At 38.0% G+C, this 22,386-nt stretch overlaps 1 protein-coding gene across 50 annotated transcripts in view; it reads right to left on the bottom strand.

Annotated features, from left to right (window-relative positions):
- Rbfox1 (RNA binding fox-1 homolog 1) overlaps positions 1–22,386 on the bottom strand; it is a 1,452,839-nt gene that overhangs the window by 85,774 nt on the left and 1,344,679 nt on the right. For 42 of the 50 annotated variants that reach the window (XM_087202739.1, XM_087202724.1, XM_013065590.3 and 39 more), the window contains 3 exons: positions 22,101–22,193; positions 20,345–20,405; positions 11,850–11,903 (listed from right to left, as the gene is read on the bottom strand). In XM_087202739.1, the coding sequence (XP_087058865.1) occupies positions 11,850–11,903; positions 20,345–20,405; positions 22,101–22,193 (208 nt within the window). The remainder of the gene's footprint in view (positions 1–11,849; positions 11,904–20,344; positions 20,406–22,100; positions 22,194–22,386) is intronic. The other 8 variants (XM_087202715.1, XM_087202716.1, XM_087202713.1 and 5 more) reach the window with 1 other exon arrangement.

Here is a 22,386-nt window from a genome sequence, read left to right as displayed (position 1 = left end):
GAACAATATTAACTATGACCATCCCTTGGTATACCATTATTCCTTACCCAGAGAGCTGTCATTAAATATTTCAGAGGATGTCATATTATTAGTACAGATCAAAAATTTTTGTAAGACATCTTTTAAAAAATATTTGCTCCTGTGCCAGGGATTTAGCTTGGTGGTGACATGCCTGCCTCCCAAGCACAAGGTCCTGAGTTCAATCCCAGGGACCAAAAAAAAAAAATTTGCTCCAGGGCCAGGGATTTAGCTCAGTAGCGCTGTGCCTGCCTCAAAAGTGCAAGGTCCTGAGTTTGCTCCCCGATACAAAATATATACATATATATATATATATATATATATGCTCCAAATTTCTTTTGAACTCATTGCTTAAGCCAATAAAACAACTGGAATCAAAATGATCCCAAGGAATATCTGTGGATGTCTAGCAACTCAGGCACAATAAAAAGAAAGAAAGAAAATGAGTTTTATCTCAGAAGGTTTTTCAAAGTCATGAGTGTACATACATAGATAAAGACCACACCTCTAAAATTGTACTATGCTCTCTATCACTTGTGGCTTCTTGTAAAAGCAGGCCTTTATCTAGTAGGTCTAGGCTGGGGCCTGAGATTCTGCATTTCTAATAAGTGTGCAGGTGATGCAGGTGCTATTAGCAAACATAAAATGTTAGGAACTCTGTGTTCAACCTCAACCTCAGGTAAATACTGGAAATCTGAACACCAAGATGGCACTGGGGTTCTGGTATGACACCAATTACATTCTAAGCATTGTAAGATTTTTCTTCATTAAATAAAAAAAAAGTGAAAGTCCAGAAGGGAAAAATTATTAAAATTTTCATTTGTGTCAGCTTGATCTGACTCCAAAGTTTAAACTTCTCACACGAAGCTATTCCTTCCTGCTTCTCAGTGGTGATACTCGGTCTTGAGGTGACTCAGCCCAGGTGTAATCAATGCCCACTGGCTCCATTTTAGGGAAGCCACCTCTAAAAATACTGCAGCTGTTTTCTGACTCAGACACCTGCGTCTTCCAGGCTGAAGATGTTATCTAGGACCTCCTACTCACATTTAAGAATCCGTGACTGTGTTTAAAATCCAATCAAGGGATCTTCCAGACAGAATGACTCTTGTGTAGATAAAAAAAAGTCCTGTTTGCAAGATTGAAATAAAACAGAGTAGGAGGAAATACAGACCAGGGGAATAGTGAACTCTTCGGTTTCTTTGGTGTAGCTGAAAAGCAGTAGTCTTGTAAATTTCTTTGCTGGCCTCTCTGACTATATGATATTCTATGTTAGGCAGGTCATAAGATATCTCAGAACGTCAGTCATATTTGTAAAATAGGGATGAAAATATGTACTTTATCAAAAATAATTTTAAGGGTTGGATCTACTATATGAAAATGTTTGGCACACAGTAGATAATAAGTGATCTCAATGGTAATGACCACAGTAATAACTGTTTTTGAGAATATCAAAGTATGCCACTTTGGGGGCTTACATTGTTCCTTTCAGAAAGGGGTAAAACACTGAGACCTAGCAAAATGTTTTGCCTCTAACATAATGCTGGGCACAATGGAATCACCAACAAATGGAAGATTGGGAATTAATTGTAAACACTCAAATGTGGACGCTTTAATGTGATAAGCCATGTCTGGCACTGGACGAGGAACCATAGCACTAGGCCACGTGGTTCTGGTCCACCCCATTCCTTGGCAGGGATGCTCTGGGTGACAGGGAGAACAGTACTCCATGTACTTGAGATGTGGTCCCTCCGATCTGCAGCACTACACCTGTGTATCTTACAGCTGGCCACAATGTGCTGACTTATCTTACAGCCTGCTCCTAAAGAAATTTCAGTTTGCCATCTTCGCTTAGGAGAAAATAAAATCTAGAGCTTTTAAAAAGCTGAAATCAGTGGGTTTTCAAGTCTCTAAAGTGAACCCAGAGGCTCCCTTCTTTGTCCTCTCTCCCCTCTTCCTTCTCCCTATCTCCCCTTAGGAATAACACACTCTGAGTCTAAAAAATAGCGGCCAGGCTCCCCACTTCCTCTTATGTATCCTCTATACACTATCACAACATGTTATTTTAGGAGGGACTGGATGTCTCCGTGGAGTGGTAGTGGAAACACATCTTGATTTGCCACCCTAAGCCTTTTCAGGTTAAGTTTAAAATCCCGACCCCACTTCTAGTGAAAGCAGAAAATATACTTCACCTATGAATTTCTCAAAAAGCAATTGGATAACCTTATTTAAATAACACACACACACACACACACACACACACACACACTGCCACAGGCTGAAAGCAAATAAAATATTTCAGCTGGTGAAAATTATTTTCAAAAACGACAGAGAACTAATACAAAAGATTTCAATCTTTACCGTAGCACATGTACATCAAGCAAATGCTAGAAACACAAAAATAGATTCATTTTTTGTCCAGAAAATATCAGCGATATTGGGGTGTTTGTATCCTGAAATGATAAAGGGCTTAATACAATGATCAGTGTATATCGATTAACCTTTTCATCAGATTTAAATATGTAACCCATTAACTAATTTAATCTCTCAAAAAAATAACAGCCAATGGCATTATTCTTTGAATAATCCTTGTTTAGTTTCTATAATGGTATTCAGTTTAATGAAAAACTCATTAGAATGTAGCATACGGCATAATTAATTCTGCCTGGTTCTTTTGGTGTAAATAGCTAATGCAGATACTGAATTCCATTTTCCACAGGCTTTATTAATTTTTCATAAACTAATACTGAGACTGTAATGGGTTGTAACACTTCCACAGAAGTTCCAGAAAAGCATTAACTGTCATCAATGTAGTTAATCCAAGCAGGATTTTTGCCATGTGTGAAGTGGTTCTTCAGGACTCCATTTTCAGGAGTCAATTGGACAGTTTCATCTTATACTTAGAGAATGAGTCTCTACATACAGTTAACATTAAGGGTAATAAGAAATATTTGGCTAATTTGTCTCTATTTTGACAACATTTTGATTGACTGGGAAAATAATAGCTTTTCAGTTTGGTAAAGAACATTAAAGCGAGAAGCAAAACATCTTCAGAATTACATGGTTTATACTCAAAAAGCAATCCAAAGTAAAACATTTAAAATTCTTTAATCACCTCATGTTTGAAATTTCTGCTAATTTGCTTTCTTTGAAAAAATTTAGACTAAACCAGAAAACAAGTCATATGTGGACTTTTCTGTTGGCTATGAGTTCAATGATGAAAAGTCCGATTCAGACAGTTGTGGCTCAGGTGCTGGTGTAGGCTGCTGCCTTCAGCTTCCGAGAGCTCCGTGTTCCCACGGACTGGTACAAGGCCCTTTCACAAGTCTGTCATTTCCTCTGAGTGTAGATGTAGGTGCTAACTCACCACCAGACACTGTTGTTTGTTTGTTTTTATTTATGATGTGTATGATTTTTTAGAAGCTCTTTCCATTGCTGCCTACCACTCAGAGGATAAATTCCAGAATCCACATTCCTGTGTGTGGTATTTTCAGGTCGTTTGCAACCTGTCTGTAGATGGTACTCTCTGATCTCAACAGATCGATATTTCTCAGCCTTTGGAAAAAAAACTTTACTTGGCTCAGAAATTCCCATCAGGAGGTATCAAGTATAGATCAAGCCCATATATATTGTTTTTAACATTTCTCAATGGATACTTAAGAAAAAGGTTGAGAAGTGCCGCGAGGCTATACCAACCTCCTTCTTATTCACCTCTACAACGATCCATCCCAACTTGCTTGACAAATACTCTTACTTATCCTTCAAGACCCAATTTACAGCATCCCTGCTAGACTAGAGAGTTATTGGTGTCTGTATGTGCTTAAAGTTGAGGGGTGGCAGGTAGCATAATTTTTTCTACACTGAGTTTATGTTTTGCATTCTTCTCTGCCCTGTTGATATTTGGAGAGGAGGTCTAGACTTACCTCTGCTACCTCAGCCCTAGCACTGAGCCCAGCATTCAATACTATAACACTGTAGTGAAGGATCAATTAACAAAATAAGTGACAGGTGTTGATTAACACATGATGAACATCACACACTGTAGGGTTATGGGTCCATGTAGTGTGCTACTGCTAAAATAGTACATTTCATTTAAAAAAATTTCTAAACTGGTCACTTTGTATTTATTAAATCTGGACTGTCCCAGCTAGGATCAACAAAGTAGGGCCAGTGTTTCTGTACATCCCACAAACTAAGAATGGCTTTCATATTTTTACATGATCAGAGAAAGAAATGACAAGTATTTTGTCAAAGTATATAAAATTTAAATTTCAGTGTCCTTAATGTTCATTAGAATAGTCATCCCAACTTGTCACTGCACTGTCTATGGTTACTCTTGACCATGATGACAGAACTGAGTGGTTGTCAAAGAGACCACAGTGGCTGCAAAGTTGAAAACATCTAGCAGCTGGATCTCTGCTGAGACAGTCAGCTGACTCCTGCTGAATTTGGCTTTATCTCTGTTCCTTGAATATAGCAACTTGGTAATATGGCTTGTCTTTGCCACCGTCATCATCCTCACCACCTCCATCACTAGCACCATTGCTACATAAGCTAAGCTTGCAATCAACTATTTTTTTTTACTGTTGTGCTGAGTATGGGTAAGTCAACAGGATTGGGTTGCCTCAAATACTGGACATTTTCAAAAATGAGTTGTGTTTCCCACTGACCCTTGGCCAACTCCTGGAAGATATGCTCTGAGTCCTGAGAATACCCCTTATCTGTTAAGGCTGCTTTTGTATGCTGGAGACCTACTATTGCATGGTACCCATTTGATCAGATGGTTTATGGTGACAATGTGATTTATGGGGAATGCCTGCTTCTGCTCTGGGGGGCTGAGGTTTGAGAGTCAAGGCCAGCATGCTTGTGCAGCATGCTTATGCAGTGCAACTCCCATAAACACCAGACACCAAACTCAGGGGAGCTTAGTTGGTTGGTGGCAATTTGCATGTGTTGTCACACACTGCTTCTCAGAGAAGTAAACACACGGAAGAGACTCTACAGGAGAGAACACCCGAAACCTTCTCCTGGTTTCTCCTGGACTTCACCCTATGTGCTTATCCCTTTGCTGCTTTCTGTTCTATATCTTTTTTGCCATGATACTCTGTGCCTCTGACTTTAACCATCTTTCTGGATTCTGTGGGTCCTACAAGTGAATAACTGAACATGGATATGGCCCTGAGGACTTTCAACACTAATCAAATCAAAGGTTAAATTTTCCTTTCTAGAGTCAAAAAATCACAATAAAAGGGCCAGGTGAGGAAAGATCTGGGTAAATCTCTCTCTGTAAATTCCCTATCACTGATAGCTACAGCTGCTTCTGCATCATTAGTGGCAGCAGTTGCTAAGGTATGAGAGTTGATAAGGTAAAATGCCCATATATTTTTCTTATTTATTATCTCTCCTGTGTTCTAGTGAAGAGCACATACAGAGGGGATACCCTTGTCTACTTTTACAGAGGAAGCAACATATCAAGATGGTGAAAATTGGGGTTTAAATAAGCAAGGGAAGAAGGCCTAAAGTAACTAAATTTTTTACGAAATTCTCCATAAGACTGTGGTTTCATCATCTCTACACTGAAGGTAACTGGGTTGGTTTCCAAAGGGCCTGGGGTGACACAAAGTGGCTAGCACCAAGCCTGTCACTGAGGAAGTACCCTAGGCTAGTTTATTGGTTTTGATGTTTGGGATTTCTCAATATATTGGTAACGGTAGTCTCAAATTCTCCCTATGAAATTTATCCACAGCCAGATATGTGAACCTCATTCTCCTCCTATGGCCTAAAGGAGGGCTTTTTATACAAGGAAAACACTGCCACCCTCTGCCTTTGGGGGGCACACTCCTCGACAGATTTCCCAAGCAACAGAAAGAGAACCAATTAATTTAGGAAATGCAGTTTTCAGCATATAAGCAAGTACTGTTCCTATCTGAAGATCTAAAAACCCCACAGGCTCCATCAAAGATGAGCTGCATTCCCTCCTTGGGACATGGAAGGACGAAGATAAAAAATTAAGGCCAAATGTGGGCAGGGATGAAATAAAATCTGATAAGACGGGGGAAGGAGAAGGGAGAAGCAAAGTGAAATGCAAGCAAAAGGGGAGTCAAAGGTAAACAGATGTACAAGATAAACTCTTTGAAGTGGAACATTTACAGGCTGAAAATCCTTTGCTTGGGGACTTAAATCTGGACTCTCCTGTTCCAGTTCACTGAAGTGCATTGCATTTGATTTTGGCACATGTGTAAATTATACAAAACATCACAGAGCTGAAGGTCATTGTTCCCAAGGAACTGCTCCTCTTGGCCACAGCTCTGCATCTAGTCCAGGCTGATCCTCTGGGTGGTTGTGCAGACACAGGGCCAGACAAGGTTTGAGGGGTGCAAGGGGCAGAAGGTACCTTTCAAATCCATGCTGTCTCTTCCAGGCTGCCTAGGCAGCATCCCCCACAGCATGTTCTGTACCCAGGATTCTGGCAAAATTACCTTGAGGCCTCAGTTGTTGCAGGTTCTGGAGAATACCACTTTTTTCTAATGCTATTGTATTCAGATTGCAGGAGAGGAATTGGAAAGACACTCAAGCAAAAGTGTGACTGAAGGGTACCCTCTTAGCTCCATGAGACACTGTGAAGTGCAAGTAGAAGGAACAGGAGACCCACAAGCTGTCTTCCTTTGACCCAATTCTGAGATGAATCATGGCTCACAGTACCCAAAAGCCCATCAAAAGCCAATACCTTTGTACAGAAAATCCAAGGTCAAATACAGCTGCCCTTTCGAGATAAGCAATCATAGAGTGCTGTATCCAACTTCATCATTTCTAAACTTCATATTAAGATCCCAATCCACTATCCCATCAGCTGACTGGTAGTGAGTCATGAGGTCCATAGCCAGGTTATGACTAACATGGACATAATCGAGGTAACTTTGGTGATCACCCTAATCCCTTACACTTATACTTTACTTGACAGTCTGCGAAGGTCTCCTACACTCATTATCCTACCTGATCCTCCATATAACCCCAGAATAAACCTCTTTCAAGACCTGACCACCTTTCAAATGGGACTCAGCAGCTAGACATGCTATTCTTTTAGTAGCTGTTGTTCACATTTTCTCCTCTCAAAAGTAGAAATTTTTATTTTCAGCAAAAGTATCCATACAGAAACCCTTTCTTCCCCCTCCCAATAATAACAATAAAATAGTAATAATATGACTAGAGCCATTGTTCAGCATCATCTTCAAGGTTTTCAAATTGATTTCCTCTGCTTCTCTCTACTTTTGGTTTTAAGTGTATTATTTCTTGTAGTGGGGACCTAACTGCATCTTAAATCTGCATTTCATTAGGTCTTCACCTTTCCCTACTGATCATGTCTCATGAGTAATCTAACTCAATTCCAATCTTCCTTTGCTGGTGGGGCTCTCTCCAACCACAGATATGAATTATGTGTGTTCAAGTGGTGCATTTTATGAATCTTGTTAAGCTTTGCCGCCCTATACCTCATGGATGGAATATTTAATCACAGAAATGAGTTGGCTGATACGATATATGGTAAGGGGAGTGCTGCGGTATGTATCTTACCAGCAATCGAGAAGCAGATACATTTGCCATTTGTCAGTACCATGCCGGCACATTTGTACAATCTTCTGTTATTTATTTTGATTTTGTTTTACTTACTTCTGAATTAAAGGTGCTTTAAATCAATAGTTTTGTTGGGCAGATATCACGGTTATTTCTAAAAGATATTACTTATAAAAGTATTTTGCTCAGAAGGCAAATGAACTTCTCACAATTACAGGGAAAGTGTAAGAATTTCCTTTAAGAATTTTTCATCCAGATTCCTTGGAAGCATTATTTCTAACTACTTCAGGTCACTTGAGGTATGCTGTGGGGAAAAGATATCTTCCTCAATACCCTACTTCTATTAGTGTTTTTAATTTTATTTAAACTTTAAAATGTATGGCCATATTCGTGGGCCAAAGTGTTCAACACCCACTTCAACCTTAACTGACTTATCAATCATTTGTCTTGAGACTAAGCCTCCAGGGATCTGAAGTTGATTAGACTTAGGAAAATAATCAATGCTGTTAGTTCTATAGGAAAATACCACCTGTCTTTAGAGAAGATTTATCTATGTTCATGAGATATGCTGATTTGTGTATATCTACTTCTGGAGACTGGTATTGAATAAGAATTTAAAAGAATTCACATAAGAATGACTTGAGAATTCAGGGGTAAAAAGCACGCAAAATGAAAGACCTTTTGCAGTAGGTTTCTAAATGCTTCCTTTAAAAGGAAGAGTGTGTGTGAGAGAACAAATGTCATAATTTATCAAAGCAAATTAATACTGCTCAGGTAGTAATTAAAGGTCCTCATTAAGAAGTGCAACTGCTTTACCCATTCCCACCCTGCATTAGCAATAAAAATGCACTAGGGGCATCAAAAGGTTATACACAAAAATCAATAACTTGCCATTTTATAATTAAAAGAGAAAATAAATGTTAGGGACAAGTCCACTAAATTAGGAAAATTACCTTTAGGAGAGATTGAAAATATTGATTTTAATTTACAAAATATGTGAACTTTTCATGCCCCATTCTGAGAGACAATTGGAGGCTGGGTTGTTAATTCTGCATAAGCTTCAGAAAATCAATAATTATTCTATGGGAATATTATGAAATTTGTCATTAAGTGTTTTATATATAGAAATGACTAATAAGTCTGGCTTTCTATCTTAGGCAGATACAGGGCTGGCTTACAAAATATCCAGAGCAAATCAATGACAAGGTCTTTATTTCAGCTTTGAGGTAGACTTCAAGTGGCAAGATAAATTCAGTCTCTTTTTATAGGTGGGGAAATTTAAAACACTTTATAAATTCTTAGCCATGGACATATAGATGGATGACATGAATAATTATACCTGGATATGTAAATAAATATATTCTACATCTACATCATTGTATATATCCATTCTATAGTTTTGGATTTTAAGCTACCTTCATTTTTTATATTTGTAGGTCTTAAAATCTTTCCAAGAAATTGTACTTCAGTGTTGAAACTGTAATGGTATCTCCCCACATTTCTGAATACCACAGTCTCTGTCTAACTACACACACAAATATATCGGAGAAATAAAACATCCAGTTATTTGGGATAATCCACATATCGGCAGCACAGAACACAAATATTCAGGTTTTTCTAGTTAACACTCATTTCCTCATGCTCCAAATTTTCTAGATTGAATTTCTTGAAACAATTCATAGAAGCAGTTGCGGTTGTTTAGGCTCCTTCAAGGCTTTCTTGACACAACCAATAAACAAAATGTGGTGATGGCTGTAGTGGTGGCTGGAAAAACCCAGAATAATGATGTCACATCTTTAATTTTTCTGGTTTAGGAACAGGGCAGTACTAGGATCATAGGATGCTAATAGGAAGGATAAAATTTAAAAAAGAAGCAGTATAACCTGGTTATAAAGAACTCAGGCTCTGAGATGATCAAAGCCTGACTTCAAAATCTGGCCTGCTTTTAACTAGTTGTGACATCTCAGGCCAGTTATACAAACATTTTGTACTTTGCGTTCCTCATCTGCAAGATTTCCACAAGGACTTAATACATTAATTTATGCAAAGACAAGTGTCTGCCCCATGGAAATTGCTCAGTAAATATTAAGCTTTATGCCTTCCTGACTTAGCACAGCCTTGAGACCTCACTGCCAAGGCGTGGCCCAAAGGTAACTTGAATAGATGCTCGAAAAGAAATGCAGATTAATTTATCCTTCTATGGATAAATCAGTTTAATGTCCTCTTAATCACCCACAAACATGCACGTGGAATTGAAGGCCCGGTACAGTTTGGTGTTTTCTTGGTTAATAGAGTCAAGGTGGCCAGCAGCATCACTGCCTAGGACAGAAAAATGCGAGTTCCTCTATCATGATGCCTGTACTGGTACCATCTTCCCCCACAGGCAGACTTTCTGTTTCTTGTTCTTGACCCCATAATTCTGGGAAGAAAACTTGCACCCAGAGGCAAGTCCCCACAGCTGCACATGGAGAGGAGAACCTGCCTCCTCCTCAACCCACCTGCAACACATCACAGGCGGTGCCCACAGATGCACTGAAGCTGCTTTCTGACTCTTAGACCATTTGGGGGATTTGCAATACCTGCCCCTTTCTGTGTGGCCCCTGAACAAACCGCCATACCCTGTTCCCAGAAATTAACTCCCCTGAAATAGACATGCTGAGCACTACCAAACTAGTCCTCCTGGGAATTAAGTAGAGTCTCTTGTTCTAATAGAATGCTCAGAAATTAGCAGAATCAGCTCTCAGCTAATCCCACCCCCCGCCCCCAGCAGAAAAGCAGAGTATCAACTCATTCATTTTTATTTACAAATGTTTATATGGTGCTGACTCTGTAGTAGTCTTCTTATATTAATACCTTCAACTCTAATAAAATCATATGAGCTGCTTACTATCATTATCCCCATTTAACAGATGAACAAAACTGAGGCACAGAGAGGTTGGTAACTTGTCCAGAGTCACACTGCTGGGGAGCTATGATTTAAGCTTGGGCCATGTGGGTGCAGGTTCCATGTTCCTCACTGTGCTGTGTATCCTCCTAGGAGGTGGGTTTCACAATGTAATCTTGGAAACTTCCATAGTTATGTTCATCCTCTCTGACAAGAGGCAAACAACTAGTATGCAAGGCTGAGGGGACTTAATCCAGGCCTTTGCTAAATAAAACTCATATGTGAAGAATGCATACAAGCACTGCCTATCTAAACCCAGAACTCCACGAGCATATGGAGCCTGCCCAGATTTACCAAATTTTTAATTTTTGATTTTTATCAATTTTTTTTTTTTTTGCTAGCCAAACTAAATTTCACACGTTCCTCTAGGATAGATGCTTTGTATCAGGAAGCCAACAGAAGTTAGGCATCCCGGGAAGAAACAAACAAGAGGTACAACTTACCGTCAAGAGATCACTGAGTGAGTGGGTCTAAGATAAATTGGTTATTTATTTCACTTTGTTCAAAAGCAAGAGCCCCATCAAAGAAAGATTCCTTTACCACATCTAGGTGTCATGTCCAGTCTACACTAGGATTCTGGCTGCTCACTGCAGCCTGCTTGATGAGGAAGAAGGCCTGAGGCAGCAGTGGCAGGACAAGCTGAGCACATCGAGGCAGGAAATCCCAGCCTCTGGTGCATCTAGATTGCCCTCTCTCCAAATTTGGTACCTGAGTTTTCTAAGTGAGGGGTACTTGGTGCTTATAGGTGGAGAAAGGGAACAGGGAGAGACATGTCTTTGAAAGCAAAGTAGAGAGAAGAGAAATTGCTAACAGAAATTGACGAATTGAAAAGAAAGACAATTTAATTTTTTCTCCTTTTTAAAATAGGACTTCTCTTGGCAACTCCAAGTTGCTGCCACATTATTGGAATAAGGAAGCCAACTCTCTGCTTTGCCAGGAAAAAGAAAATGCAACCAACCCCAAATGGAAATGTGTAACTAAAAGGCACATTCAGGCACATTGAAATAAAATGGGCATGAACTGCTCTCCTTTTGTTCAATATAATATTGAACAAAGCCTTGATGCTTTTTTAGGGCAAACCCAATATGAAATGTCACAGAAAGCAGGGCTCCATGCTTACCCCATTATGTAAGGCATAGGATTTCCATTTAGTTTTTAAAGCTCTTAAAACTCTCTTGGTTTTGCCCAAAGAAATCATTCAGAAGTTGTTAGGACAGGGATTCACATGGTTCAGGTTATTTTACAAAACCCATTATTTAGTGGCAGGCAAAGCACACTGAGAAAAGACTAAGGAGACTGCATGCATGGAGAAACTCCTTACCTGCATAGAATTCAGGACTGTATACTGCACCCACAACCGGGTTCAATTTCCAGCCTGAAAACAAAGGTGCAAAACATTATTACCACATCGGATTCAGCAACTTGTGTCACTGCAAAGTAACCACATTTCCAATAGGTAGAAGTATTTTTTAATATATGTATTTTAAAATTAAGGGACATACAGGCTGGGTATGCATAAAATGTTTGAAAACTATACATAAAAATAAATTTATGCCTTTCTTTGATTTTCTGCCAATGTGAGGTAATGGAATGGAAAATACTGACCAGCTATAGATGAACCATTTCAAAATGATACAATTAATTTAGTACCATATCAATATTTTTAGAGCCACTATAATAATTTCAATTTTCTGTCTTATTTCATATATCACTGCTAGATAATCCATCATGTGTAGCTTCGCATTAAATTTACAAAAATTTGAAAGCTTGCATAAACAAAATTCTTCACAGGAGTACATTCCAGTGATTACCATTCCTAATAATGACCCAGAAATACTAGAAATTCTGCACTGCTTTATGAATACCAAAGAAAATGGTATTTTATCCCCTAGAGATTTAGTGTGGAATACATTTTAATGCATCCAGGAACTGTAAAACTTCTTAATCAATGCATGATATATAAAGCAACTTTCAAATAACCTGCCTATATGATTAACGGAATCCTGTAATTTTTCAAATGCTCTGTATATGAATGTTTCTTTAAAGTGAATGCTGGCCCTTCAGAAATTTTTAGTCAAGAAAAGAGTATACCAGAATATTCACAAAGTGGGAAGCACATTACAGACCCATGGAACTTATTTAGGGAACAATCTCTAAAGAATGATTATGTTTTAGGGTAGGTGATTGTTTCCTGCTCTTGACAGAAAATTGCCAGGAGAACAGCCATTATGGAACTCATGAAAGACAAAGGAGGGTCATTGAGCTTCCCTGCTCTTATGTCCTTGGACACAGGGTCAAATACTAAAGGACCCTGAATAATTGTTCCATAGAAAAGGCAATGGTAAAATGGGTGAGAGGAAAGGTATTTCTGACAATGAGAATTCTCCTAGGCTTTCCAGAAGGGAGATACATGATTTCCCACCCAACATAGTGATCTGGCTCTAAAAGCAGCTGAGATATGTTCCTCTAAGACCCACCATGGAAGAGAGAAGCTCAGTACCTCAATAGATAGGTCCCAGGATGTATCAAAATCTAAAATTCTCTAGCACTTTGTAACAATATTTTGTTTCTAAGAACTTTCAGTTCCAACTTGAATAAGATTTACATTTCCCAGGTTGACATTTAATAGGGTCTTTCGAAGTCTCACACTTAGATTACCTAGGAGGCAAATTAATGGAATTCCTGGGTCCCCTTTTAGACCTACAGAAACAGACATCAGATCCTGAGACTTACTGACCTCAGTGGTTTTTAATACTTCATACTGATACCTTCCTCTTTTATACTCTGAAATTTCACCACTTCCTAAAAAAGAAAATGCCCAATTCCTGAAGACATGGGACTTGTGTCCACGTTTCAACCTATTTGAAGTCTAAGGGAAAAATAGAGCAAAGTAGTTGAAATCAAAGCTATGATGGTGCTTAATTTTCTAGCCCTTTACAGAAATTTTGAATCTGTAAAATAAATCTACCTGGAATCATATTAAATGAATGATTCAGTCACTAAGTTACTATTCGTCTTTTCCATCTCTTTGCTTCCATCTTATACCTACTTATGCCCCTACTTTTTTATTGGCAGTGGAGTTGGGGCCTTATTCACACCCTTTAACTCAGGTTTTCTTTCTTATATGCATCCTTATTAAAGTATCTCACTTAAAGATTCCCTTTTGCATATAAACCTGGGGCACACTATTAATTTTAATGTAGCTCACAATGGTTTAAATTATGCAAATGGCCTTTTATTTCCTCAAAGAAACAGATTTCTCAGATTTGCCTAGAAATCACATTTATGTTCTCTGTCTTTATCTTCCTCAGTTCTTTGGGCCAAGAAATCTATCTGTTTATCTACCTGTCTAGTCACCTCTCTATGACACACTGCCTGCCTGTCTGTCTATCTGTCTGTCTGTCTATCTATCTATCTATCTATCATGTATCAGTCTACCAAGTCTGCTAATGAAAAATTATCACTCAATTTAAAAATAATACAAATTAAATGACACTGTCATCAAGAGAGCCTTGTCACCTCATGTCTGCAAGTATTAATTGAATTTAAAAGGTCTTCTTTTAAAGAAATCTGTGGGCTGCTTTCCTCATCAGGAGAATATCAATGCAGGTATTATCCTCTTCCCATCCCTAATCTTTTTTCCTAAACAAAGCTCTCCACTTTTACTACATAGAAAACAAAATCTTCTCAGAATTTCACAGCAGGCATGAAAACTCAATGTCTCCCACCTCATCCTCATCGAGTCTTTCCTCTTTGGTAAATGGCATCCCATCCACTTGTTTGGCTGCTCAGAAAAAACTTCTTAAGTAGTAGTTCCATGATTCTTCCTTTTCCCTTACAGCCCATATGCAGCCCATTAGGAAATCTTCTTTGTTACACCTAGAAGTCTTCTTTCTCCACTGTCATTATCCCAAACAGGGACACTCACCTCTCTTCGGACTAGGCACACAGCAAAAATGCCTTAATTTCACCACCTTCTCTTACCCCATCCTTCCTCCCTCTCCATCCATCTATTTACGTGCCTGAAAGGATTCCTATGATGTAAACTGAATATGTCACTTTGCTACATGGAGTTCAATTGCTTTCTTCTAAACTTATGATAAACAGAAATTGCTTCACTTAGCCAAGAAACCCACACAATCTAAACTTTGCCTATTTATTCTGTACCACTGTTCCCTTTCTCCAACCTATAGTGACACTGGTCTTTCTAACATGAATAAAATCCTCCAAGCCCATTCTAGATTCAGGGATTCACTCTCTCTGCTTGGAGATCTCTCCCCAGGTCTTTATGGGATCATTTTGGTGTTTTACAGGTCTTCAGTTTCTTCCCAGAACATGTCACTTAATGTCACTTTCCTGCCTTCCCTTGGAATTACTTTTTGATTCAACGTGCAGTTGTATTTATCCATAGGTGTTAATGATGCTTAGATTTAACTCCTTCCTTTCTTCACTTTTTTTTGGTTTCTTTTAACATTTTCCTTCACTAAAAATTAATGGTAAGAGTGTGCAGAAGACTGCTGTCTACCATGAATCTTCAGAATTGAGACCTGTGTTTGGCAAACATCAGGTAGTCCATGAACATTTCCTTGGGATTATTAAAGGAATGGAAGGAATACGGAGCTTTTTCTAACAGATTCATTCTCTTTTGACTAGGACCATTTCTTTCCAGCCTCCAAGGACCTGCCTCTTGATTGAGAGTATGTGTCTAATGAAGAAGGACCCTGTTATGGATGACTGTCTTCCAGGAAAGGCAATGAGAATCCAGCCTTTGAAAATCACCTCTGCTCAGACTTCCTCAGACTTATACACCTCCAGTAGACTCAGGCAAATATATGCAAATTATATGTAAATGAACCCATACTTTTTGCATCTCCTTCTAGTACCTGGAAGAGACCCTTGGGATAACCTTGCTGAAGATATGCGCCTGAATTCTCCGGAAGATGGGCAAAATGATCCCATTTAAAATTACTTAGGCAGTTTGCGTAAGTCCCCAGGCCTTGCAAATTCAGAGATTTTGATCAAGGACATTAAACCAAACAATGAGGCTTACAACAAAAAGAGAACAGCTGATAAAGCCCACTACCTCCAGCCTCCCAGGGCCCCCCACACAGCAAAGCAATGGAGCAGAGCTCAGCACACAGTCTCACTGAAATCAGAAACGTGAGCAGTTTTGGGAGACCCTCTGAGGCTTGGCCTCCAGGGGCTACTGCATCTGAATCAGCACTCCTCGGCCTAAAGTGAGCTTGTCCAAGGTCACACACTACCCTTTTTGAGGAAAACACTGGCCAAGATTCCCAGTGCTAACTACTGCTATAGTGGGTGTTCAAAGGCACACAAACCCAGCCCCTGCCTTCTCTAGGGCTTTACTGGGCTGGATATCAAAGAAACAAGTTCCAGGAAGTAACCTTAATACACTGCAGGGGTTCAAAACTGCATACACATGCTCTCTAAAGACATATTCTAAGGATACCAGGGAGCCAGCAGGTAAAATGGTACAGAAGGCAATATCCAAATGCCAGGAAGAAGAGCAGGTAACTGTACATTGTTTGGTTGTGTGTTTTGTTTTGGCTCACTCAGAATATTTTTTGGCAATATGTATTCATGACTAAAATTTAGATTTTATCTGAAATACATGATTTGAGGTACTGTAGGCACTGGTAGAGATGGCACATTTAAGTCAGGAATCCCCACCTATAGCTCTATGTGAAGTGATCACAGGCTATCATATTTAACTTCCCGGTTAGTAACCATAGTCACTGACTTTTATTATGCTCTATCTGCTATTGTTATTCTACAATATTTTGTCTTCTAATAGAGAAATCTTCTGCTTTACTCAGTAAGAAAACAAAAGATAGTTTAAGACTGAATTTCTAAAAGACCCTCTCCCTTTGCTTTATGCTTGATTTCACCTGCACAGCCCTTCTTAGATCTGAATTTCTGATCCTTAAACTGAGAACTCGACTTGCTATCCACAGCAAAAAGTGAACAAGAATACTACTTAATGTTGACATCATTGTGTATTTAGATAATATTGTACTAGGATTTGTAGTAAAAAAATATAGGGCAGTCTGCATACCTTGCATGGTGTTGACTCCTTTGTCTCCCATATTAATCACAAATGCCTGTGATATAGGTTCCATTATATGCTCAGTTCCTACTTATGAAAGCTTGGGCGAGGAGAGTTTAAACAACTTTCCTATAGGTCAACACCCAGTGACTGGTAAAGCTGTAGTGGGGACAAAGTCCACTTCTCTTTAAAGTCTCGGATATTTTTGTCCTGTGTTCACCATTCCTAAAATCTCTGAGCAAATGAAAGAGCCATGTCTAATGAACCCACACTTCCTCAACTCTTAAGAAATCACTTCTAATGTAATCCCCCAGTTGTTTTACAGATCCAGCACTTGATATCCAATGAACATGGTATCCTCCACTCCTCTTTATAGGGAGATATTCTTGGGAGAAATAACAAAACAGAAGTACGAGTCTTGCTTTGTGAGACTTTCTGGCAAGTGGAATTCCTGAAAGCATGTATTTCATTTCTACAATCTTCTCTTGTCTCCACATTTAAAAATCCTGAGAATGTACTCTGTATCCTTCATGATCTTCTATAGCACAGTATCCTACACACACGTATCTCATTGCTTTTAGGGCCCAGTCTCATTCTTCACTGGAAACTCTGCAGCTGTTAGCACTTTGGCTGGATACATAATTGAAGGAATTCACAATTCTGATATTGGCAGAAACAGTTCTATTTCACCGTATGAAGATGACTTCAAAATTTGATGACTAGTAATTTATACTTTTGTTAAAGCATAATTTTGATGGTTTGTGATCATGAATTTATTTTCTCATTTTCAATGTGACTCTACTGGTCCTGACTAACCCTTTCTTATCATAACCACATCCTCTTGTTAGGAATTTGAAAAGCCCCCTTATTTTCCCAGTTCTATTGTATTGCAATTTATGGGAAATGTTACTTATAATGGTAATACTTCTGAGTTAAAAATTGGAAGAGCTTTGAGAAATACTTGTCATTAAATATCAAAGCTCTCTATAATCTCCACTATAGAAGCCACTGACTCTGTATAATTGAGATTTCCATTTGTTCTGTATATCAGTTCAACTGTGACTGTCCATCTACTCCTTGCATGCCAGACTCAGAATGTGTGACAGGAATAATCCTACGAGCATGCTTTTCAGGCCCATGGATGAGAGACCCACAAGGCTTGTTCCTAGAAACTAAGAATGTATGTACGTGGGGTATTTATGCCAACATCTGGCAGGAACTTGAGGTTGTACATTTAATAAATTGTTGGTTACTGTAGCTGGCTGCCATTTAGATGCACTTCTATAAAATGACAGGAGCAAAGTAATGCCTGCTACACACAGAGGCCTGACCACAAGATTTTATCACTTCATAATAAAAATAAAAAGCTTAACTAATTATTTCCTCTCATCTAGCCTGCTTTTGCACCTTTAAAACAGGGAGAATGATGTTCTCTTTGCAGGCTGGGATTTTGGTCCAGTGCCTTTAAAATGCTTCATCTAATGCATGCACAGTGTTCCAAAAATGCTGGATACTTACAAATGGGCTTTGAATTGTGTCCAAAAATCCGATAGGCTTGGTTTCAGTGTCAGAATATGACATTGATCAATAATGCTTTCTTTAAAAATACATATATATATGTATATGACTTATGGAGTAATATTTTGCTTTGTTTCATTTTCTCACTCACCACACGTGAGCTCCTTTGCACCAGCATCTAAAACCCTGAGGTTTTGCACACACACACACACACACACACACATGCATGCACACACACATGCACATACGCAAAATACTACTTCACAATTCAAGAACACACACCATAGATTGATGTCATTACATATTACCTCTGGCAAGTTGCACAACTATTGTTTTTACTCAAGTAGAAAGGCCTCAGGACACATTAATCAACAGTTTGCTTCATTTCAGTGTTGGCATTCAAAATTTGTTGCAGAAATCATCTACAATAGTTAAGGGGGTGTCTTGGGTACTAGATAGAACTAGGAAAAATGGTCAGCAGAATAAACAATTTTGACCTTTCAAGTTAGAGCTGTTATGTTGATGACAAAAACTCTCTTCTTTTTTTTTTTTTTTTTCTGGTACCAGGGATCAAACGTGGGTCTTTGCGCAGCAGGAGGCAAAGCCACTGAGCTAAATCCTAGGCCCAAAAACTCTAACTCTTTAAAAATAAAAATAAACTGACTTTGCCAAATTGGTAGCTAGCAGCAGAGGAAAAGGAAAAACAAAACTACCATATCGTAATACTGTTGTTTATAACACAAAACCAAACACAAATACAAACAAGCAAACATTTAAATATTAATCAGCACTGAAGTTCTGAACAAATATATATATATAATATATATTATATATTTATGGAATATTGTGAAATCACTAAAAAGAATTGGTTTAATCTGTATGTTCTAACATTGTGGGGATTTCATTTTTATTTATAAAAGCCAATTAAAAGTAATGTACACCATACTATTTATATAAGAATGTGTACACAAGACTATGAGTATTTTACATGAACAGCTACTATAAGTATATACATAAAAATACAAAATAGAACTATAGACAACAGTATATGATAGTGGCTTCCTCTATGGTGGATGGTAAAAAACCAGGTAAGAAGGAGTGGTAGTCAAAATATATTTTAGTTATGCTTGTAATATTTCCTTATTTAAAACTTTTTCTTTTAAAATAAGCCTGTGTTTTTAGGTCTCACATATAATTAAAACTTTAAAAATAGGAATTCCATGTTTATTGTTTGATTGCAATAAGATTACATTATTTTTGAAAACTTAGAAATCAAAGACATGATATCATCTAGTCTTGCAATTTAATACATTAACATTTTGCTGGAACTACTACTATCACTTCAAAATCACGGAATACACACTTTTTAATCATTTAAATTAGTTTATTCATTATGAGACCCTTCATTGACTTTATCTTAGTCATTTTAATAGGTATAATATTCTATTAAGAGCATTTTCTGTAACTTACTATCTTGATTTCTTTTTAAGTGTTGGTACAATATTAGTATGTGATTAACATCACACATATTTCCTCCCAGATATCTTAAGAGATATTTATTTTGAGGATTAAAGAATTAAAATGTTTGAACATAGTTAGCATCCTTCATACACATGTGAATTCTTTTTAGCAGGAGTTTTGAGAAGTGTTCTTGGTAAGAGCAGAAATGCATTGTTTGGAGGGGTTTTGTAATACATAATAGCACCCTTTCATGGTTCCAAATGGTCCCAGGAAGTAATTCAAACACACACACATTCTGCCCTCCCTGTGGGACTCCATTCTGGGCACCCTACAAGTGCCTTCAAAAGCTTAGTAGCTTTGGAGAAGATACAAAGTCTAAATGAAATTACATGGCTACACTTACAAGAATGAGTAGGGATCAATGAGGAGATAGTGGTAAAGAGCAAACAGATAAAACCTCCACTCTCCCCCTCAATTTACTAGAATTAAATTACCCAAATAATTCCTAAATAATTACTGGATCTCAGTCCCTAGTGGGAGTTATTCTAGAGAAACAAGAACAAGGGCATGAACACTTAACCTGAAACTAAACATGCCTTTGTTGTGAAAATAATCATATTGATTTAGGTGGCTCCCTGTAGCAGGTCAGGAGCAAAGACGCAGGGCCATGCTGAGGGAGACACAGTTTGCTCAAACAGATTTCCTGGTTAAATAACTTAATAGACACAAAGGCAGAAGGGATTCCTTAGAAAAGGCCAATCTCTACTTACCATTTGTATAGGGGTTGACGGTCTTTTTATTTGTCATTACACGTGCCGTGGCATTATTTACCTATGTACATAGAAAATTCAAATGAGCTCATATTCCAAGCCCAGCCCGCAATTCAATTAGTCGCATGCATTATGACTGTGATTACTTATTAAAAACAAAAACAAAACAAAAACTAAAATGCATTTTAATTTATAAAAGGCAGTAGGTGCATAACAAAATCATACATTTTATAATTACATTTACTTCATAACCATTTTAACTTACAAATCATTTCAATAAAGCAATGTCATCTCATTTAAAAGTTTAATAAAGAGACAGTAAAAGCAAATTAAAAGATACTGCATAATTGAAGATTTAAAAGCATGCGTGTACTCCATGGTAACACAGAAACGATAAATCGTTTTTAAAACATAAAATAAAGTTCATATGAAGGGACATGCAGTGGAGTAGAGAGGGAAGAGACAAGGTACAGGGAACATAAATGTCAAAAAAAGGGACAGACAAGTTTTAGCCGTGTGCAACACTGGGAGGGGAGAACCATCGGGAAGCAACATCTAGCATTCAACACTTGGAACGGAGCCTTTACATCGCAAGAATTAACAAATCATTCAAGCTTTAAGTCACAGCTAAGGAAAGGATCAAAGAGAGGGTGCATTGTGTGACACAGTATGGAGTTAACAATCTGAGTAAGATGTGCACCGGTCATAACTCAATCCAGTCAGAGCCTCCCAGGCTAGCTTAGAACGTACACTCAATTACAGGCGTACCAATATCCAAAAAAATAGAGCATCAAGAAAACTTAATACAACAAGTCAAAAACTTCACGTGGTATATATATATGTATATAGATATATCAGCACTAAATACGTGAAACGGCAGATGGACTTCACCACTTACCATTCACCACCATCGCCAGCATGGGTTTGTATACAGTTACCATGGTTACTGAGAGTTTGGTGAGGGGCCTAAGCGTTACCGTCGAAGGGGGAAAATGAAAGGCAAAATATGCAACATCTTACTCCAAAGACTAAAGCATTTTTAACTGGTTTTTTTTTTTTTTTTTTTTCAAGTTTTAACAAATATGACCCTCTGGCTATGTTGAGGGAGATCCCAGTGGTACAAATAGCAGACTCGGACTGTCAGAATTTTAGTATTTACATTTTCAATGAACAGGAAATCCTCTTTGGTTATAATTCCCTGTAGAATCAAAAGAATGCAAAATTTCAAACTGGCTTCTTTTAAACAAAAAAATGAAAGGTTTATTGATAAAGGCCTCTCATTTTTTTTTGTTGCTGTTGTTAAACAAATTTTTCAAATGCTACTGCTTTTGCAATTTGGTTTAATTTGCAAACCACTGTGGATCCCTCTTCAACCCTGAAGTGGAAAGGAAAAGAAAAAGAAACTGTCCTGTATTTTGTTTGGTTTGTAATACTGTCTTCTCTTTGGAACCTACTGCACCCATTTTTTTTAAAACATGGAAAATAAAACAAAAGCAAAAAACAAAACCCTTTCAGATTAACCTCTTTTTTTGTCTCACTTTTGCCATCCACCTTTCAGCAGTTAAAAAGATTAACAAAATAAAGTAAAATTTAAAAAAGTAAGGCCTATTTTCCTTTTTATATATAAATATATATATAAACAATGAGAAGGGAGGAGGGTCACATACAAGACGCCAATGATGCATCTGGAACAACGGATGAGCGTGAAGCAGACATTTATAAAAAAGATGAAAAGGAAAATATTTTGAACATGCACCTCGATTTTACGGCCCTCTACCACGGTGCCGTGTAATTTCTCCCTCGCCCTGTCCGCATCGGCACTATTTTCGAAAGTTACGAAACCAAATCCCTGCATGCAGGAGGGAGAAGGGAAAACAACATGCAGATTATTATTTCAGTCAACGACCACTTTGTAACGTTCTCTCGCTTTAATTTCTATTTCTTGTCCTGGTTTCAGTTCTGTAACATGCAAATTAGAGAAATTATAAGAGTACTAAGATGTGCAATAATTAAGCGACAAATGTGAACAAGATTTTTTTTCT

Source organism: Heterocephalus glaber, unplaced genomic scaffold (assembly GCF_053883595.1).
Source record: "Heterocephalus glaber isolate CG9 unplaced genomic scaffold, H.glaber_assembly_v1.0 deba00001781, whole genome shotgun sequence".
Classification (NCBI taxonomy): domain Eukaryota; kingdom Metazoa; phylum Chordata; class Mammalia; order Rodentia; family Bathyergidae; genus Heterocephalus; species Heterocephalus glaber.
Note: the sequence above shows the minus strand (reverse complement) of the source record. Positions and strands in the feature narration are given on the sequence as shown.